This window comes from Diabrotica virgifera, chromosome 3 (genome assembly GCF_917563875.1).
Source record: "Diabrotica virgifera virgifera chromosome 3, PGI_DIABVI_V3a".
NCBI lineage: Eukaryota > Metazoa > Arthropoda > Insecta > Coleoptera > Chrysomelidae > Diabrotica > Diabrotica virgifera.
In genome coordinates this window covers 197,022,131-197,040,155 of record NC_065445.1, presented here as the reverse complement: position 1 = coordinate 197,040,155, position 18,025 = coordinate 197,022,131, and the positions used below count along the sequence as shown (strand labels likewise).

Here is an 18,025-nt window from a genome sequence, read left to right as displayed (position 1 = left end):
AACTCGTGTTTGTACCGGCTGTAGTTGGAACGTTGTAGTTGATGTAGTGTCTGTAATATTTGTATCCATTATCCTCGTCGCCAAATGTCAAGTCCTTTGTACTTAAAGGACGTAAGTATTTGTAATGAAATAATACTCGATGTAAAATACTTTATTTTAAAGAATTATGCACATGGTTTCCATTTTCTATCGCAGTATTAAGTATGTGACAGCTGTCGTTCAGATGACAGTAGTACCAACCTACATTCATGGTTAAGGGAGTTTTACACGAACATAACACGACGTAAAATTCATCCCAAAGTAATAAGCAGTTATCAGCTACTAATCCAATTTAATAGCGAGGTTTACAGAAATGACATCCTTTCCTTTTATAATTGTGATTATAACCTGTTAGAACTACAAATCCCTTATTATTATCTTAATATTGAACCACATGTTAATCAATTTAACATAAATACGTTTGTTGAGCAAAGAATTCTGAAAAGGTGGCCGGAGTCCGATTGTATTTATACAGATGGATCCAAATTCGCCGAGTCTACTGGATGCGTTTTTTACCATTCAAATGAAAATATATCAAAAAAATTTAAACTTTCAAATCAAATGTCTAGTTATACTGCTGAGCTCATCGCAATTTTTTAAGCTTTGAGGTATATTAATATCCATCACAAGAATAAGTTTATTATACTAACAGATAGCAAAAGTTCGGTGGACACAATAGTATAAACTAAATTATCAAGTACTTCATCAGTAGTAATTATAAAAATTTTAGGAACAATCCAGTTCTTACGAATACAGGTAAACAAATAACTTACAAATTAAAGCACTTAGGTATAGGAAATGCTTAAGAAATAAAAAAGTACTATAAAATAAGTTCCATTTAAGAAAACTCAGAAAATACTCATTCCGAGTTTCGACTCACCCTGTATACTACAATTAAACCTTTTGCTATACTGTTAATGATTAACAGTAGTAGACTGTATTAAAAATCGTTTGAATATAAATAGAAAATTTGATGTCAAATCACTACAATTCTACAGGGTGTAGATATTGCTACGAAATTAACAAAAAAACGTAATTAACTTTTAAACTACCTCGTATAATATTACAAAACCATATATTTTAAGAAAGGAAACATTGAGGAGAATCCAAAAATGTAAAAATATACAGGGTGTTCCATTTAAAAAAATATAAGTTTGTGTCACCCTGTCAATACGCACGCTCCTGTGTATTTGAAAATATTTTTAAATTATGGTACTATGTGTTTCCCAACTTTTACCTGAATAAATTTTTTCGTATCTCTTATGTCAAACGAGTAATTGGACTTTGTCACACTAATGCCCCACTCTGTATAAGATCACAAACAAAATTCTTTTTAAATATTTCTTTTATTAATAATATTCAATGATTTGTTTCAAGAATTTAAATTAAAAGACAATATTACAACTACAATTATTATTCTCGCTAATTTAAAAAAGAGTTTAGGAAATACTAACTTCAATAATTCTTTTAAACTGTTATAAATTATTATATTATTATAATAACTGTTATATATATTTATTTATTATAATATAATAAATTATCTCAATACTGTTGGGTCTATAATCCCGAACTCACGTAGCTACATTACGCCTGCTTGCGTCTACTCCGAGATTATCCTCCCAGTGAATAAAAATAGCAGCACGAAATTTACAAAATTACCTGAATCGACATACATTCTCAGACCAGAAAACTCTTAGCGCCATCTAGATGTAAAACAGATGGAGACGTACATAAACTCCCCTTTTAGTTGCGTAGCTTTCAGTATTTATCAATCAACGCTATTATTTTAATACTACGTAGGGTGCGTCCAATGTGCGCGCTGCTATTCGGAGTCAGCGCAGAGTCCGTGTGCGATTATTCCTTGGTAATTAAACGGGCCTGTAGAAAGTGCATCTGCGCCTGCGCACTTTTATTAGTATTAGGTTTGTTCTAGCAAACAGTCAAACTAGTCAGAAACCGTCAGCAAACAGTTGGTCAGTGAGAGAACATAATACAGTCACCAGTGCTATCCCCTCTACTCGAAGTGGTCCACTACTCGCTGATGGTTTCATACCGTTTGAAACTGATGCTAGAACAAACCTATTATTCGCATACAGACTCGGTGCCACGGCGTCTGTGCTCGGTGTTGACTCCGAAAACCAGCGTGCACCTTGAACGCACCCTATTCTACACATACATTTTATTTCATTTTTATTTGTGAGAAACTATGGAATGCCTGGCGACCATGACATCTTGGACTATATTAAGACTTACCCAAAATATTAGTTACTGCGTCGATAACATTATCAGATGAACTTGCTCCACTAAGTTTTTCAGCAACCACGAAACTCGAGACTACCGTGGCTTGTTTTTGTCGTAACAATGTATTTAAAACATTTAGACAACTTGAAATCTTTTGCTGCAAAGTTCCACCAACCTCTAGTTGTATGTGATTTGTCTGCAATTCTGCTAGTAGTCCAACCTAGGTGATATGAGGAGATTTTAAGTTAAATAATTTACAAATTTCACAAACGTAATATCTTTTTCTATAGTAAAACGAAAAATTGTGACTAACGGCTGCAGCACGTGAAATAGATGGAAAAGTCATTTTACTTAACTAGGGTAGTCCCTTATACAAAGGTAAACATTTCATTTATTTATAAAACAAAACTATGTATAGTCCGTCCGCTATAACTTTTCCCATGCGGTACGATTCATTTTCAATCAAATTAAGTCAAAACAGAAAGTGAAACGTACGCCGAAGTGTGTAGTATATAGTATACAGTATACAAAATGTATATACACATCGACGTTCGTTTCAATTTATGTTTTGACTTAATTTGATTGAAAATGAATCGTACCGCATGGGAAAAACCATATAGCGGACGGACTTTATATATTTTTACTAACCTTTTTAGATAGTTGTTAATAAATGCCATAAGCATTTTAGTTTTAAACACATTTATTTTATATAATAATTAATTTTACTATCAAATGATATTCAATAATTCAATACTTTGACTTTGACCGGTCTGTCAGAAAAAAGCAACGTATGCTTTGTTGATACGTTAGCAGATGGCATTAAAAGCAAACATAATAATTATTTATTGAATAATTTTCATATGAGGCTCTTAGAACACAATGGGTGTAAGTGCCAAGTTTTGAGAAAAATTTGTTGCAAGTTCTAGACAAATTTAAAAAAGCTAAGTAGGTACTACTTATCATGTTTTCAATGACATGTCATTTTTGTTCATTTTATTGTTCGTTTATGTAGAAACTTTGAAGGCTCTACTCTAAGGTTTTCTAAGTATTTGGGAGTCCATTTTTGTATTTAAACCAATTTCCTAAAACTTGTCTCTTACACTCCTTGTGTTTTAGGGGCCTCATATAATATAATTTGTTTCAAATATAAATAAATAAATGAACTTTTTTTATGATACATGCATAGCTTAGGTTACCTCCAGAGTCAGGCAAATATGCATTAGTGCATATGCATATGCATTTGTTGATTTTTGTAGTTTCTTTTGAATTTTGCATATACTGGTATATTTAAAAATAAAGTGCATATAATAGGTTTTCAAAGCGAATTTATTTGTTTATTCATGGTTCAAATACCTTCGTACCTGATATTTCTGTGTGCATCCAGAATTGGTCATTGATATGGGAAAATTATTATGCTCAGCACGCAGTAAGTAAATACAAAGTAAACCTAAATATTTTAAATTGCATAAAAATAATCAGAAAACCAAAAATATACATTTTTAATTTAATAGTTATTTATGATGTAAGTGTTAAAAGTACAATTTTAAGGCACGCATGTGAAAGTTTGCAGAATGAGCGAAGCGAATTCTGCAATTCACATGAGTGCCTTAAAAATGTACTTTTTAACACGTATATCATACAATATTTTTTCTACAAACGTTATAAATTTATAAAATACAATAGTTTTGTTAATTGCTGAAACCAGGAAACCTATGACCCGTAAAAGGTAAAACTGGTTGTCTACACTCGCGGGGAATGTCTAAAAATTATTAGCGAAAATATTATACTGTTACATAAACTTGTTTTTTCTACAAACGTGTTACAAATGCAATAATACAGTTTAAATTAAATTTTAAAAAACCTTTTTCGAATTGCGCAAGTTGTACTATTAATATTAATGTTAATAAATGAAATATAAATATTTTGACGTTTCACAATTTGACAATTCACTTTTAACTGCAGTGCCTCAAACATTTTAAATCACTAGTGCCTTAAAGTAGCATTTTTAACGCTCCTATGTAGTGCTAAAAATTTCATTTTTAACGCGGTTGTAGAAAAAATGCTTTAAATAACCCCAGATCTAAAAATTATTTATTTAGTTATTAATTATTTAGTTTACTGTAGGAATTTTTTTGCAGATTCCATGCAAAAAAATTCCAAATAGTCCAGCATTGCAAAACTGTTCAACACACCGGTAAAAAAAATAAATTAGAATCGGCAGAGAAAAGGCAAGCTTCGATATCTAGGTGCTTAAAATCAACTAATCGTAAATCAAGTGAGCAAGAGACATTTAACCATGATTTTTTCGAATAATTGTTAAGCTAAAATATATCTTTGTCCAAATTATCAAACAAAAATTTGCGAATATTTCTTGGAAAATACTGCAAATGGAATATTCCAAGTGAAAGAAGCTTAAGAACAAACGAGGTCGATTCTGTAGGTATATTCTGCGGTACTGAGTAACATAAAATTAGAGACAATAGGAGACAATTATTTTTATGTATGTGTAGATAAATAATTGATTCTTCTGGACGTTACATCGCACATTTATTAATCGGATCTCTTAGAAATGGGCAAGCTTGTAAATCGCATTTAATTGCTTCCAAGAAGTTGAATAAAACCAACGCACTAGGTAACAGTTTTAAGGGTTTTGCAAGACAGTTTAGCATTTTTTTCTTCGTTTAGCTGTTCCCAACGAAAATTTTTTATTTTTCTTTCAGATGCTGCACCTTACATGGTTAAAGTAGGAAGCAATTTGAAAAATTTTTATCCTCGTTTAGTACATACAACTTACCTAGCACGTGGTTTAAATAGGGTCGCAGAAGAAATTAGAAATAAATTTCCTCTTGTTAATAATTTTATTTCAAATATGAACAAAATATTTCTTAAGGCACCTATAAGGTATCAGTTGTACAAAGAACATTTGCCGAAACTTCCTCTTCCACCAAAACCTATTACTGGATGAGAACTTGATTAGAGGCTGCAATGTTTTATGCAGAAATTTTTGCTGAATTGAAGCCAGTAGATTCTTCCGAACCACTTATACTTTTCAAAGAATTGGTGAAAAATAAAATAGTATGTACCACAGCAACTTTCATACTTAAAATATTATGTACATACATGCATATTTAACACAAATAATACATGCATATACATGCATATTTGACATAAATAAATGCATATACAGTCAAACCCGCTTATTAGAATACCTCTTAAAGGAATATCCCGGTTTAAGGAATAAAAATTTAAGGTCCCGAAACGTTTCTACTAGCGACCAATGATCGTTTATTAGAATATCCCGGTTATAGGAATAGTTTTGATTGCACGAAGGCTATTCCAATAAACGGGTTCAACTGTATATGCATATTTGACCCAACTAATATGCATATATATGCGCATATATCTTCCTTTTCAGCCTGCATATTTGCATGACTTTGCCTCACACTTTACCTCGTTCAGCACAACCTTTACTAGAGTTCAGCTCAAAGCTAAAAACATGTTTCTCGTAGCAAGCGGGATATGTCTTTGAAACTAAAAATATTTGAATTGCAAATATATAAATTTATATTATTTTAAATTCTCAAGGAGGGCTCTCTGGATCTGCCCTTGGTAATAATTTCTAAGTTATTTTGAAAAAAGGGCATTTTTCCAAAATAAAGAAATTTTTTTACTATAAAACCAAGTTTTTCAAAAATAAGAACTTCGAACCGATAAAACTTAGGGAGAGATTTTCACGTTCTTTTAGCAAAAAAACTTTATTTTGAGCGTTACTCGCTTAGTTTTGATACTAGAAGCTTGCTATAAAATGCTATAAAAAAACAAAAATAAAGCTCGTTTTTAAAGATTAAAAAAAAGTTTAAATGAGTTTTCCCCGAAAAGTGCTTCGTTAGTTGGTTATTTCACGTTAAAATTGAACGAATAAGAACAATTTTTCATGAGCTACAACTTTACTTTTACTGTGTCGATAGACTTCATGAATAGCTACACCATTTTTTTTTGTTTTTTATAAGCTACATTTTTGCTAAAAATATTTTTTCGATAATATTTAATTCGATAAATTACCTATTTTTTGAGTTATTTGCGAAAAACCGCCTGAATACGTGTTTTTTTTTTGTTGAAAGATAAACATTTTCACTCGCAAGTCACTTGAAAAGTATTTACTTAGATAAAGATGCTCTATAGAACAAAAGTTGCTTATAATTAGTCAATTTATCCATTTCTCGACTTATTGTAAACGTATATTTTTCACCCCCGAAAAGGGGTGACTTTCACCCTCCAAGTAAAAGCAACCAACGGCACAACTCAAACTTTAAAGTGGAGGATAAGTAGAATCTAAATCCAAATTTGCCAAGCAAATACGTCGTGACGCTGATAATTACACTCCAAAACGGTCATTTACTGGGCTATTAGTGTATTCATGCACTGTTTTTGAAAACTTACATTTTTCATCTTTATTGGTATAAAATAAAATAGAAAGAAAATTAATAAACGACTACATTTTTACAAAGTATTATTCTATGAGATAAACAACTTTCTTCGTGCAGTACTACAGTATACTAAGTACAGTGTACTTTAGTACAGTATATCTACAAATCTACAATTTTATTAATACAATAAATTACATACGACACATTGAATCTATCTGATGGGCAACTTTATTTTCAATACTGCATTGCTTAAAAAACGTGGCGTATGTATGCGAAAAATAATATTACAAAAACACATTTTTAGATATTAAGATGGGGCCCCTGATATATTGGGGCCCCCCTGCAAGCTTCATGCTGCGGGGGCCTCTGTTACACCCCTGCTTAGTTACTACTTTTTTACACCAAAGACATACATACAAAATAAGAATGTTGAATAATTAAATAAGTAAGTATTTATTTTTTCTTTTATTTTCTCATTATTCTAGTAAATATTTCTGTACCCCGGAGGTAAAGGACACTATGTCCATTTTTATCGAAATTGGGATTATTACACTTTTGAATATAACTTTTCAAGCTCTACACAGAGGTAAACCACACTATGTGCAGAGACAATTTCACGGCAAGTTACCGACTTTTTAATAGACACCAAGTCCGCTTCCAGTCAGAGGTAAACAACACCATGTGGACTTGGTGTTGTTTACCTCTACTAAATGTGCGCACTGTTATTTACCATCTGGACATAGTGCTTAAAAATAATACAATACACTACCATTTTACAGTGAACAATCAGCGATTGAAGGTGTGTAAGGTTATGTTTTCAAAGAAACTTTGTAAATCTAATTTAGTAGTAGTGAATATGTTGAAAAAAATTGAGCCAGGAGGTTTAATAAAAACTGATCAAAGAGGTAGACACAGGCCAATAAATAAAAGTCTTATTGAAAACATAGATAGTATACATTAACATATCAATTCCTTCCCAACGTACGAGAGTCATTATTCCAAAGAAAGGAGCGATAGAAATTATCTGGGAACAGAACTTACAATAACAATGATGCATCAATTGTACATTGATGAATGCAATAATTAAAGACATGTGGACAAAACTAAAAGTAAAAAAGTGGTTATACGCATATATTTTTTTACATTATGTATATGATGCAGGTGACTCCTCTGTACAATGTATGGTGTGGGACGAATTGAAAGGGGCATGTGGTGTAAATGAAATTGCCTCGTCAATTTGAAAATAGGCTGACAATAAAATTCCAGGTAGTCAAGTAGAGGACATCGCTCTGTGAACCAGTAACTGCTATAGCCAAAATAAAAATATAAGTGCTACTTTTGGATACTGCATACGTACCCTCTAAAATGAAGACGATCACAAAAAAGTTTTTAGTGAAAGTGCACAAACATATCGAAGCAAGCAGTTTTCAGACTTTGATCGAGAGAAAACGAAAGAAACTCTAAAATTTGACCATTTTAACACCATGGTACTGGCAAGAGCCTAGTTAGGCAAACATCAGCAGGAACTTGCAGATTTCAAAAACTTCAAAAAACGCTGTTAGATAAGAAACCGTCACCTAATCCTCCTTTTTTAAGTACAAAAAATAATGTTAACAAAGAGATTGTTCTGCTGTCAACATGTGTTTTCCTACAAGTCCAACACATTGGAAAGCTTTTTTATAAAACCGATTTCAATGATAAAAATATGTATGAGGTGGATTTCATGAGGTATAGAAGGCAACAAGTAACGTTTTCAGCACAAATAAATCGGCTCAATAAACCCATTATCAATCACAAAACAAAAGTACAGTGACTTAATTCCACTATTGCCCTTTATTCCTGCTGTTTGTCATGCTTTTTGACAAAATTTAACACAGAAATGAAGCCACAAACGATTACCACCAAGGAGATGAAGACGATGGCCTCTAACAATTTTGAGCCTTGTCGTCTATAATCGTACTGAATTATTATAATATTATATTATTTGTCTCTAATAAATTAGTATAAAATAATAATAGTTTAACAAGTTTGTCTTGTTTATTTCTTAGGAAGCTTAACATGCAATGTCACATTATTTAAAAAATTTGTTAGAGGTAAACAACACTATGTCCAACTATAAATTAAAAAAAAAAATTTATAATGAAAGGTAAACTTTAGGTGTACAACACTTCATAGAGGGAAAAACGATTATACATACGACAAAAATAATATACTAATCTTGGTTAAATATAATAAAGATTCGAGTATTTACTGATTACAAATTTAAAAAATGTTAAAACTACTCTCCTGAAAAAGTAGAAAAATGGACATAGTGTCCTTTACCTCCGGGGTACAGATTTAGAGTCTTCATTTATCTGTCTATCAATCCTTGAAATGTACCTACAGTCGGAAAAATGAAAGAATACCCATGAACGATCACATCAATCACTTATTTTGTATTTGCTATCTTTTTCTCTAACAAACGTTTGTTATTTATAGAAAAAGACAGCAAATACAAAATAAGTGATTGATGTGATCGTTCATGGGTATTCTTTCATGTTTTCGACTGTATTTCACTCTTATTAGAACATCATTTTGCTAGCTTAAATTCTCAAATTACCTCTTAGAGTAATTATCCAGCTTTCAAATCTTCATAACAAAATAGGTGTACTCTTTTTCTTATAATAATCTTTCTTGCATTTTCCTTCGATGTGATGTAAATTGTTTCGTGTATATTGTTACGTTAGTCACCTGTGAATGACCCACTATTTTAGATAAATCTTTTAATCAGACACTCGACTGTACAGCGGTTGACTACCTGATATTAGGTATATGGTCTACACAGTCTACAGCCTTCTATTTATTCCGTATTGACGGTCTCCTTGAACGAGGATGTCACGATTCTAACTGGCCTGGAAGCTTCTCGACCAGGGCCTGCATGCATATAAATAGGGAATTTGTATTGAACCGACTCATTTATTATTTTGATGTGAAGTGCGCGTTTTATAATGTCGAAAATAAATTGTAAAAATAATTGTAGATATGAATTATATGTATTTGTATAAATAGTGAATGTAATAAATTAAAATAAAGAGTAATACATTAAGTAAAATCATTTTACTAGTTTAGAAGCGGGATTTAAATAAAATTAAAGAAGTGACAAAATAGTGTATCAAAGTGTGTAAGAAGTAATTTATTTCTTTAGCTGAGCACTTTGGACACAAACGTCATCATCCGAGCTAATGCTACAATAGTAAAGAAATCTTCTAAGAAAAAGAAGTACAAAATTCTTTTTTTACTTACGTCAATTAGAAATAATTTAAATAAAATTGTGTAAAAGTGACGTTATGAATCTACGAGATGAAAGATACTGATTTGCAGAAGCAGTTGGAAGACAAAGAATTGAATTCTGTTAATCTTAAAAAAGGCTGAGTTAATCCAACGACTGAAGAGCGCTCTGCAAGAAGAGGGTTATGATACAGGAACAAGTTATGATAATGTATTTGGGGACAAGCATGCTGATGTGATTTCATCGAGAACATCTTTGGGAAAAAAGTTTTGGGTGATATCTCCAAAGTTTTGACAGACATTGCGTCTCTGGAAATTAAAGATTCTGGTGATGTCACATCTCTGGAAAACAAAGCCTCTAACGACATTTCTTTTCTGGAAAGATAATATATCTGCTAATATCTTATAGTTTAACTCTGATTTCGACGATAAGAATCAGAAGTCATTAAAAAATCAAGTTGCTGCTTTCGAAGAAAAGATGAAAGAAATGAAAAAGACGATGGAGGAAACAGGGACAGCAGACAGAGGAATCAAACCCATTACAGTGCAGACACAAAAGACGATGAAGCCAAATGTAAATAGGAAACTTGCATAAAATTTTAAATTCGAAAAAAATGTAATAAATCACAACAGATTATAATTTAAAATATATACTAAAGAAAATTAAGTTGTTTTTGTATTTCGTTTGGCCCCTAAAGACGATTCTAAATTCAAATTATACCAGCCAGTCCAAAATGCGCCGTGACGTCAGATTATAATGTTTAAACTCCGCACCAACAAAGTAAACAAAATTGTATATATTTTTAAATGAGATACCATAAATGTCAGTCGAAAATACAATGATGTAACGTCACACGTGTTTTGATCGTTTGAAGTGATTTAAATACATAAAATATTTTAAATTTGTACTTCTAGTACATTCTTTCACGGTTTTTGCTCTAAATTTTAAAGAACCGCTTGGATTGACATGAAATTTGGCATACTTATAGCTTACATATCAAAGAAAAAAAGTGATATTGTGCCGATGTGTGCTTTTGCCCTGGGGGTGACTTTCACCCCCTTTTGGGGGTGAAAAAATATATGTCCAAAATAAGTCCGGAAATGGGTAAACTGACTAATTTTAAGTAACTTTTGTTCTATAGAGCTTTTTCGCCAAGTCAACACTTTTCGAGTTCTTTGCGAGTGAATATGTTCATTTTTCAACAAAATAACCACATTTTTAGACGATTTTTCGCAAATAACTCAAAAAGTAAGTATTTTGTCGAAAAAAACGTTTTTAGCAGAAATATAGCCTACAAAAAAGTAAAAAAAAAATGGTGTACGCGTTAGGTCTCTGGATCTCGTAGAACCAGAGTTATAGCCAATGAAAAATAGATTCATATTCAACAAATTTCAAATAGAATATTTCGACGTGAAATATCCAAAAAATTAAGCACTTTTTGGGGAAAACCCCTTATAACTTTTTTATAGTGTTTAAAAAAAGCTTTATTTCTGTTATTACAAAAAGTTTATAGCTTTAAATTTAAGCAAGTTATGCTCAAAATAAAGTTGGTCCCTTTTGTTTTGGCAAAAAAAAATTGGGAAAACCACCCCCTAATTAGCAACTTAAATGAAATTAATCGTTACCGCTCCACAAATTATTTTACTTATATTGTGTTTATATGATCTGTAAGTTTCATTCATTCAAAGTGCTTATTTTTGAAAAAAATTGGTTTCAAAGTAAAATTTTTAAAAATTTTAATTTTGAAAAATATGCTTTTTTCAAAATAACTTAAAAATTGTCAGAGATACCAAAAATCTCGGAAAACAAAAAAAGTCAGCATTGCTTTTCTGAATATCATGTATTTTTTGTTTTTCTGTTAGACGAAAATTGATTAAGATTTGGTGTTTCTAAATTTGCATACATTCGTGATCAGTGACTCGTTCAAACCCTTTTAACTACAGCCTTTTCAATAATAAGGACTTTGAACAGATGAAACTTACAGATCATATAAACAATACATACACGAGTCAAGAAACTTGTGAAGTCGTAACGATTAAGTTCATTTAAGATACTAATTAGGGGGTGATTTTCTCGATTTTTTTACCAAAACAACAAGGGACTAACTTTATTTTGAACGTAACTTGTTTACTTTTGATGCTAGAAATTTTTTTTATAAAACAAAAATAAAGCTTTTTTAAACACTTTAAATAAATTGTAATGAGTTTTCCGCGAAATGTGCTTCATTTTTGGTTATTTCACGTTAAAATATTCCATTTGGAATTTGACGAATATGAACCTATTTTTCATTAGCTATAACTCTGCTTCTACTAGGTATAGAGACGTGATATGTACACCATTTTTTTTTTAATTTTTTACAGGCTATAATTTTGCTAAGAATGTTTTTTCGACAAAATACGTACTATTTGAGTTATTTGCGAAAAACCGTCTAAAATCGTGGTTATTTTGTTGAAAAAATGAACATATTCACTGCCAAATAACTCGAAAAGTATTGACTTAGTGAAAAAACTCTATAGAACAAAAGTTACTTAAAATTAGCCAGTTTATCCATTTCCTGACTTACTTTGGACGAATATTATTTCACCCCAAGAGTGGGTGAAAACCACCCCCAGGGCAAAAGCACATATGGCACAATATCACTTTTTTTCTTTGACATGTTAGCTATGTATGTGCCAAATTTCATGTCAATCTAAGCGGTTCTTTAAAATTTAGAGGTTTTGCGATATTTTACCGTTAAAGAACGGACTATTCTAAGTTATGAGGTTTTAAGGCGTTCAATTTTGGAAATCTTATTTTTAAAGCTTAAGAACAAAACTAAACACGCTATATGGTCACGAACACTTGGAGCATGTCTATTAGTCGCCGTTTAAAAATCGAAGATAAAAGAGAGATGAGGCCCTTCAAGAATATGAGGTGGATATTACCAGGTTAGTACGATATGCTTATCCAACAGCTCCCGATTATATGATCGAAAAGTTGGCTGTTCAAGCATTTATTGATGGTCTTCGTGATTATGAAATGCAGATAACACTACGATTAGCTCGTCGCAAGACGCGGGTAGATGTCTTGTCCGCTGTCTCGAATAAGAATCAACCACGCAGGCCCCTCGTGGGTACAGTAAAGTTCGGACCGTAAGAGAGAAAGAAGATGAAAACAAACTGGATTAGATTGTTAATATGACGAAGGGCATTACGTCCAAGACAACGAAGACCATAGATAAGGTGCTGGAATGGCGGTGAAATGGAACACGTACGAAGGTCATGTAAATAACCTAGGTATGGTATGTTAAACAGTAAATGGTTAAGTTCAATTAGTTACCATTATAAACAGCCCGGATTAACCGATAATAGTATAAAAGGCCCGGTTTCAGGTAAAATTTATTTTAGGCTTTAGTATGGGAGTACCGTCTAGTCAGTGTTAATTGCAAAAGACCAACTTTGTCTACCTCGGTGGCTTATCGCTCCGGGTGGGTCTTAACAATGGGCCAGGTCAGATAAATTTAATAATATTTTGCACGATTGATCATTTTTGACTGTTTACCGTGACAGATTTTACGTCAGTAGGTGACATTTACTATAGTTTATTTTTTAACCAGGAGGAGTAAACTAAAAAGACAGATTCACATCCAACAAAGTCACTAGAATAATAACCAAATACATCTTCTTTTTTGGTTGATCCAGTCGGCTCTCAACGGTAATCCATAAATATTATATTAAATTAATACGTCGCTAAAGAGTTCCAAAAACAACTGCTTTTTATCTAACAATCTAAAAATTAAAGGAATAACACAGAAAACACAAAAATCGCCGATATAACTTAATTAACCTATGAAATGTCACTAGTGTCAAAATTTGATAAAAGTCATTAGTGTCAAAATTTTAAACAGTGTAGTAAACTTGCCTGCGGTTGCACCAATTACAAACAAGCAATAGAGCGCGGTAAATTTGAATCACTCCTCTTGGTTAAAAAACAAACCATAGCAACTCGACGGTAAGTAATCCAACTCGACGGTAAGTACTCCAACTCGACGGTAAGTAATTCACTTACCGTCGAGTTAAAAAATCTCTTAATTTTAATTTATTTTTGCAGAATTTCTAAATATGGAATGTTATCTTCTGGTTTATTAACGACTGTAAAAGTACGCTGGATGTTCGTTTTTGTATTGGGTACTTTTACAATCATTAAACCATCGGTTTCTTGGTCATCGGTTTGTATGTCATTCATAGTAATATTATATAATTCTTCTCTTCTACAGGCACCAGATATTCCCAATATCATTGCGACATACAAATTATGAAAAAATCTTCATTAGAGTATTTCTTTTACCTAAACTAGCTTATATTACCTTGTGAACTAGAAATTCTTCATCCGGTGCTTCCATCAGAAATTTTTCAAATTGCTCCCGTGTAAAAATGCTCGCTTTCTTAGGCCTATAGCCAACATTTTTTCTCTTCAAATACGCGATCAAAGTTGAAAACTTGGAAATATCAATGCCATCATAAAAAAAACGGTGGATTTAATCATTGAATATTCTGCCCAGAGGCTTCCAAGAGCTTTCAACTGCATATATCTTTGAACGAAATATGCCAATAGAGTCTTTTCTTCGATTCTTAAATTCTTGCCTTCGCACCATTTTTTAAAACTTTGGTAGGTATTTTGATAACGGATTTTGGATTTTTCGGGAATAATTGCGGAACACCCTTCTTCCCAAGCCCGTTCAATTTCTTCAAATTCACTTTCGCTCATATTTTAATTTATAATAATCAAAATTGTACTTAAAATTATTGACAACTAAATAAAAACTCAATTCTCCATTGTTGTTATGCACCCTAGTTACTACCTAACAACCAAATTATCTATCTTGATAAAATGAATGAAACTATAGTCCTGTCGCCAAGGGGGGTACAACGGCCTCCTGTATTCAGATGGACTTACCCAAGTTTTTTTTATGTATTTTGACCTGTAGAACACGAATTTTTTGGGTAACAGCTGATCCGGATGTCGATAAGATTGTTATAAACCAAGAAGTTGAGGAATCACATAACAGCGATTTCTCGCAAAACAAAACATTTTTTTGTATTTTTTGGGCCATTCTAACCAAAAAATGTTCCTCCAAATTTTTTCTTAGGATGCATAGTTTTCGAGATAAACGCGGTTGAACTTTCAAAAAATCGAAAAATTGCAATTTTTGAACCCGAATAACTTTTGATTAAAAAATAAAATAGCAATTCTGCTTACCGTCTTTAAAAGTTTAAGTAAAATTTTATCTGTTTTGAATATTTGCATTGCTAAAAATTTATTTTTTGATTGTTAAAAAAAGCTATAAACACATAGTGTTTCCCGTGCCTAATACATGCGTTTTAATGCATGCTACGTAGAAATAGCGCCGCTTGCACTTTTACCTCCTCTACCTACTCATTCGATTTTAAATGAGAAATCATTGAAAACATCACTCAAGCACTAGGTGTTTATAGCTTTGTTTTAACAATAAAATAATAAACTTTAGCAATACAAATAATTAAAACCGATATAATTTGACTTGAACTTTCAAATGCGGTAAGCAGAATTGCTATTTTATTTTTTAATCAAAAGTTATTCGGGTTCAAAAATTGCAATTTTTCGATTTTTTGAAAGTTCAACCGCGTTTATCTCGAAAACTATGCATCCTACGAAAAAATTTGTAGGAACATTTTTTGGTTAGAAAGGCCAAAAAAATACAAAAAAATGTTTTCTTTTGCAAGAAATCGCTGTTATGTGATTCCTCAACTTCTTGGTTTATAACAATCTTATCGACATCCGGATCAACTGTTACCCAAAAAATTCGTGTTCTACAGGTCAAAATACATAAAAAAATCTTGGGTAAGTCCATCTGAATACAGGAGGCCGTTGTACCCCCCTGGCGACAGGACTACTAGTCAATATGACGAAAATGTTTAATTTTATAATTTATAATGGTATCGATCAAATGGTGAAGGGTAACCGATCTCAGACAATAATTGGAGTCGTCGCCCCGCTCCTCCTCCAAACAATTGTCTTCGATCGGTATAAAACCCTTACCGTTCTCCATACTTAATATACTATTACGACCGCACTAATTGAATTCAAACCATTTACTGTTGAACAAACCATACACCCCAAACCAAGAGCCTCATCAGCAGGAAAACTAGAACCGGTCGTTCTTAAGGGAGCAGCTTCGACCCGGAACTTTTAAAGTTTTAAAAGTTTAAAAGTACAACGATTTTAAAAATACTGTTATAATACAATTAAATTAAAAATTATTAAATAGTTTTAACTCACGTCTCCAATAGCTCCCCATTGAATAGCTAATGCTGGATATCCTTCCTTTTTCCTTAATTCGCATATTCTTTCCATAATGGAATTGGACATTCCGTAATTAGTTTGTCCAGCGTTTCCTCTCCCACACGAGACCGATGAGAAAACCACAAAGTCTCTATAAATTACAAAAGAAAATAACAAGGATTAAAATGCTATAATTAAAACTACAGTGAAACTTCTCAATAACGGACACCAACGGGGAAAAATAATTGTCCGTTATGTAGAGCTGTCCGTTGTGTAGAGTTATCGCTTAATGAATGGAATTAAAAAAAGAGATAAGCATATACACAAATAAAACAAATCCAATACTAATGTAATAAAAGTATCACTTTTTAAAGAAATCATCAATTTTGGTTTATTTTTTATTTTAAACATTATTTTTCACAATTTCTTTCAGCATTTAGAATTAAATCAAATATTTTTTGACTTACTGTTGCATCACCTGTATACACACAACCAAACTTATATGGAATTGTTACGGACAATGACGTAAATCCGGCCAATAACTTTATTGACCGGCCAATATCTACAATGGCCGGTTGAATTGGTCATTGTCGACAATGGCCGGATATTAACGTTATTGTCCACAGAAACGGTACATTGATGATAATTTTAAATTCTTGATAACATTTCTATCATTGCCCGGCCAATGTCGACAATGCCCGTTGTTAATTGGTCAAAGCTGAAATTTTGACGAAAAGGTAAGTTATATACAGGTTTACTATTGTTTTCTTCATGTGTGTATATTGTGTATTGTTTTCGTGCTGAAATTACTCGTAAATTTATTTAATAAGTGATATCATGGATATCAACAATCTGCGCACTCGTTTTAATAATTATATAAACTTAATAGTCAAGTCAAAACGTGATGACAATAAATCAGTTTTAAACTGTGACGAATACAATAGCCGAATAAGTGAAATTATAGAAGTAAATTATAAATATATATAAATAATAAATATATAAATTTATAAATATATAAATATATAAATATATACATATATATATATATATATATATATATATATATATATATATATATATATATATATATATATATATATTTAAAAACATAAGATGTAGATCTTTGAAACACACTCAGTGAACCAAAGATCCAAGGTTATTGGTTTAACGACCACTCGTACGAAATCAAATAGATGAAATAGAGAATGTGGAAAAATTTTTTTTTTTTTTTTTTTTTTTTAAAAAAAAAGGGGATTTTTCCACATTCTCTATTTCATCTATTTATATATATATATATATATATATATATATATATATATATATATATATATATATATTGATACATGTACCCATGTGACTTCCAAAGTATATACTCGTAATACGTTGTCACTTCATATATACCGTTATGACTTCCGATTTCGGAAGTCACAACGTTTTGCATATATTTTTACGAATTTGGCTACTACATGGTATTAGAAGGCTTATATTAAAAATTTCGCTGGAAGTCATATCGTATCTAACATACTCATAAGATTAGATTTTAGTTCGACGGTATATCACCAGCGCTAGTGTCGCTCCCGTACTATTATACAGGTTATATACACAACGCGTAGCGTCTTCCGTATACCACACCGCTCGATGCGACTTCCGTTTTTTGGCAACCCTGTGTAACGGTTTCCAGACATTCATTTGTTGTGGATTCGCGGTCCTAATCGTACTTAGTATTTTGTGTATGAAACATGAATAACTT

General features: G+C 31.7%; 1 protein-coding gene across 1 annotated transcript in view; it reads right to left on the bottom strand.

Annotated features, from left to right (window-relative positions):
- Positions 1-18,025, bottom strand: part of LOC126882672 (fatty acid synthase-like) — a 410,665-nt gene that overhangs the window by 54,080 nt on the left and 338,560 nt on the right. The window contains 2 exon segments of the mRNA XM_050647647.1: positions 2,293-2,500; positions 16,273-16,426. Of these exon segments, the coding sequence (XP_050503604.1) occupies positions 2,293-2,500; positions 16,273-16,426 (362 nt within the window).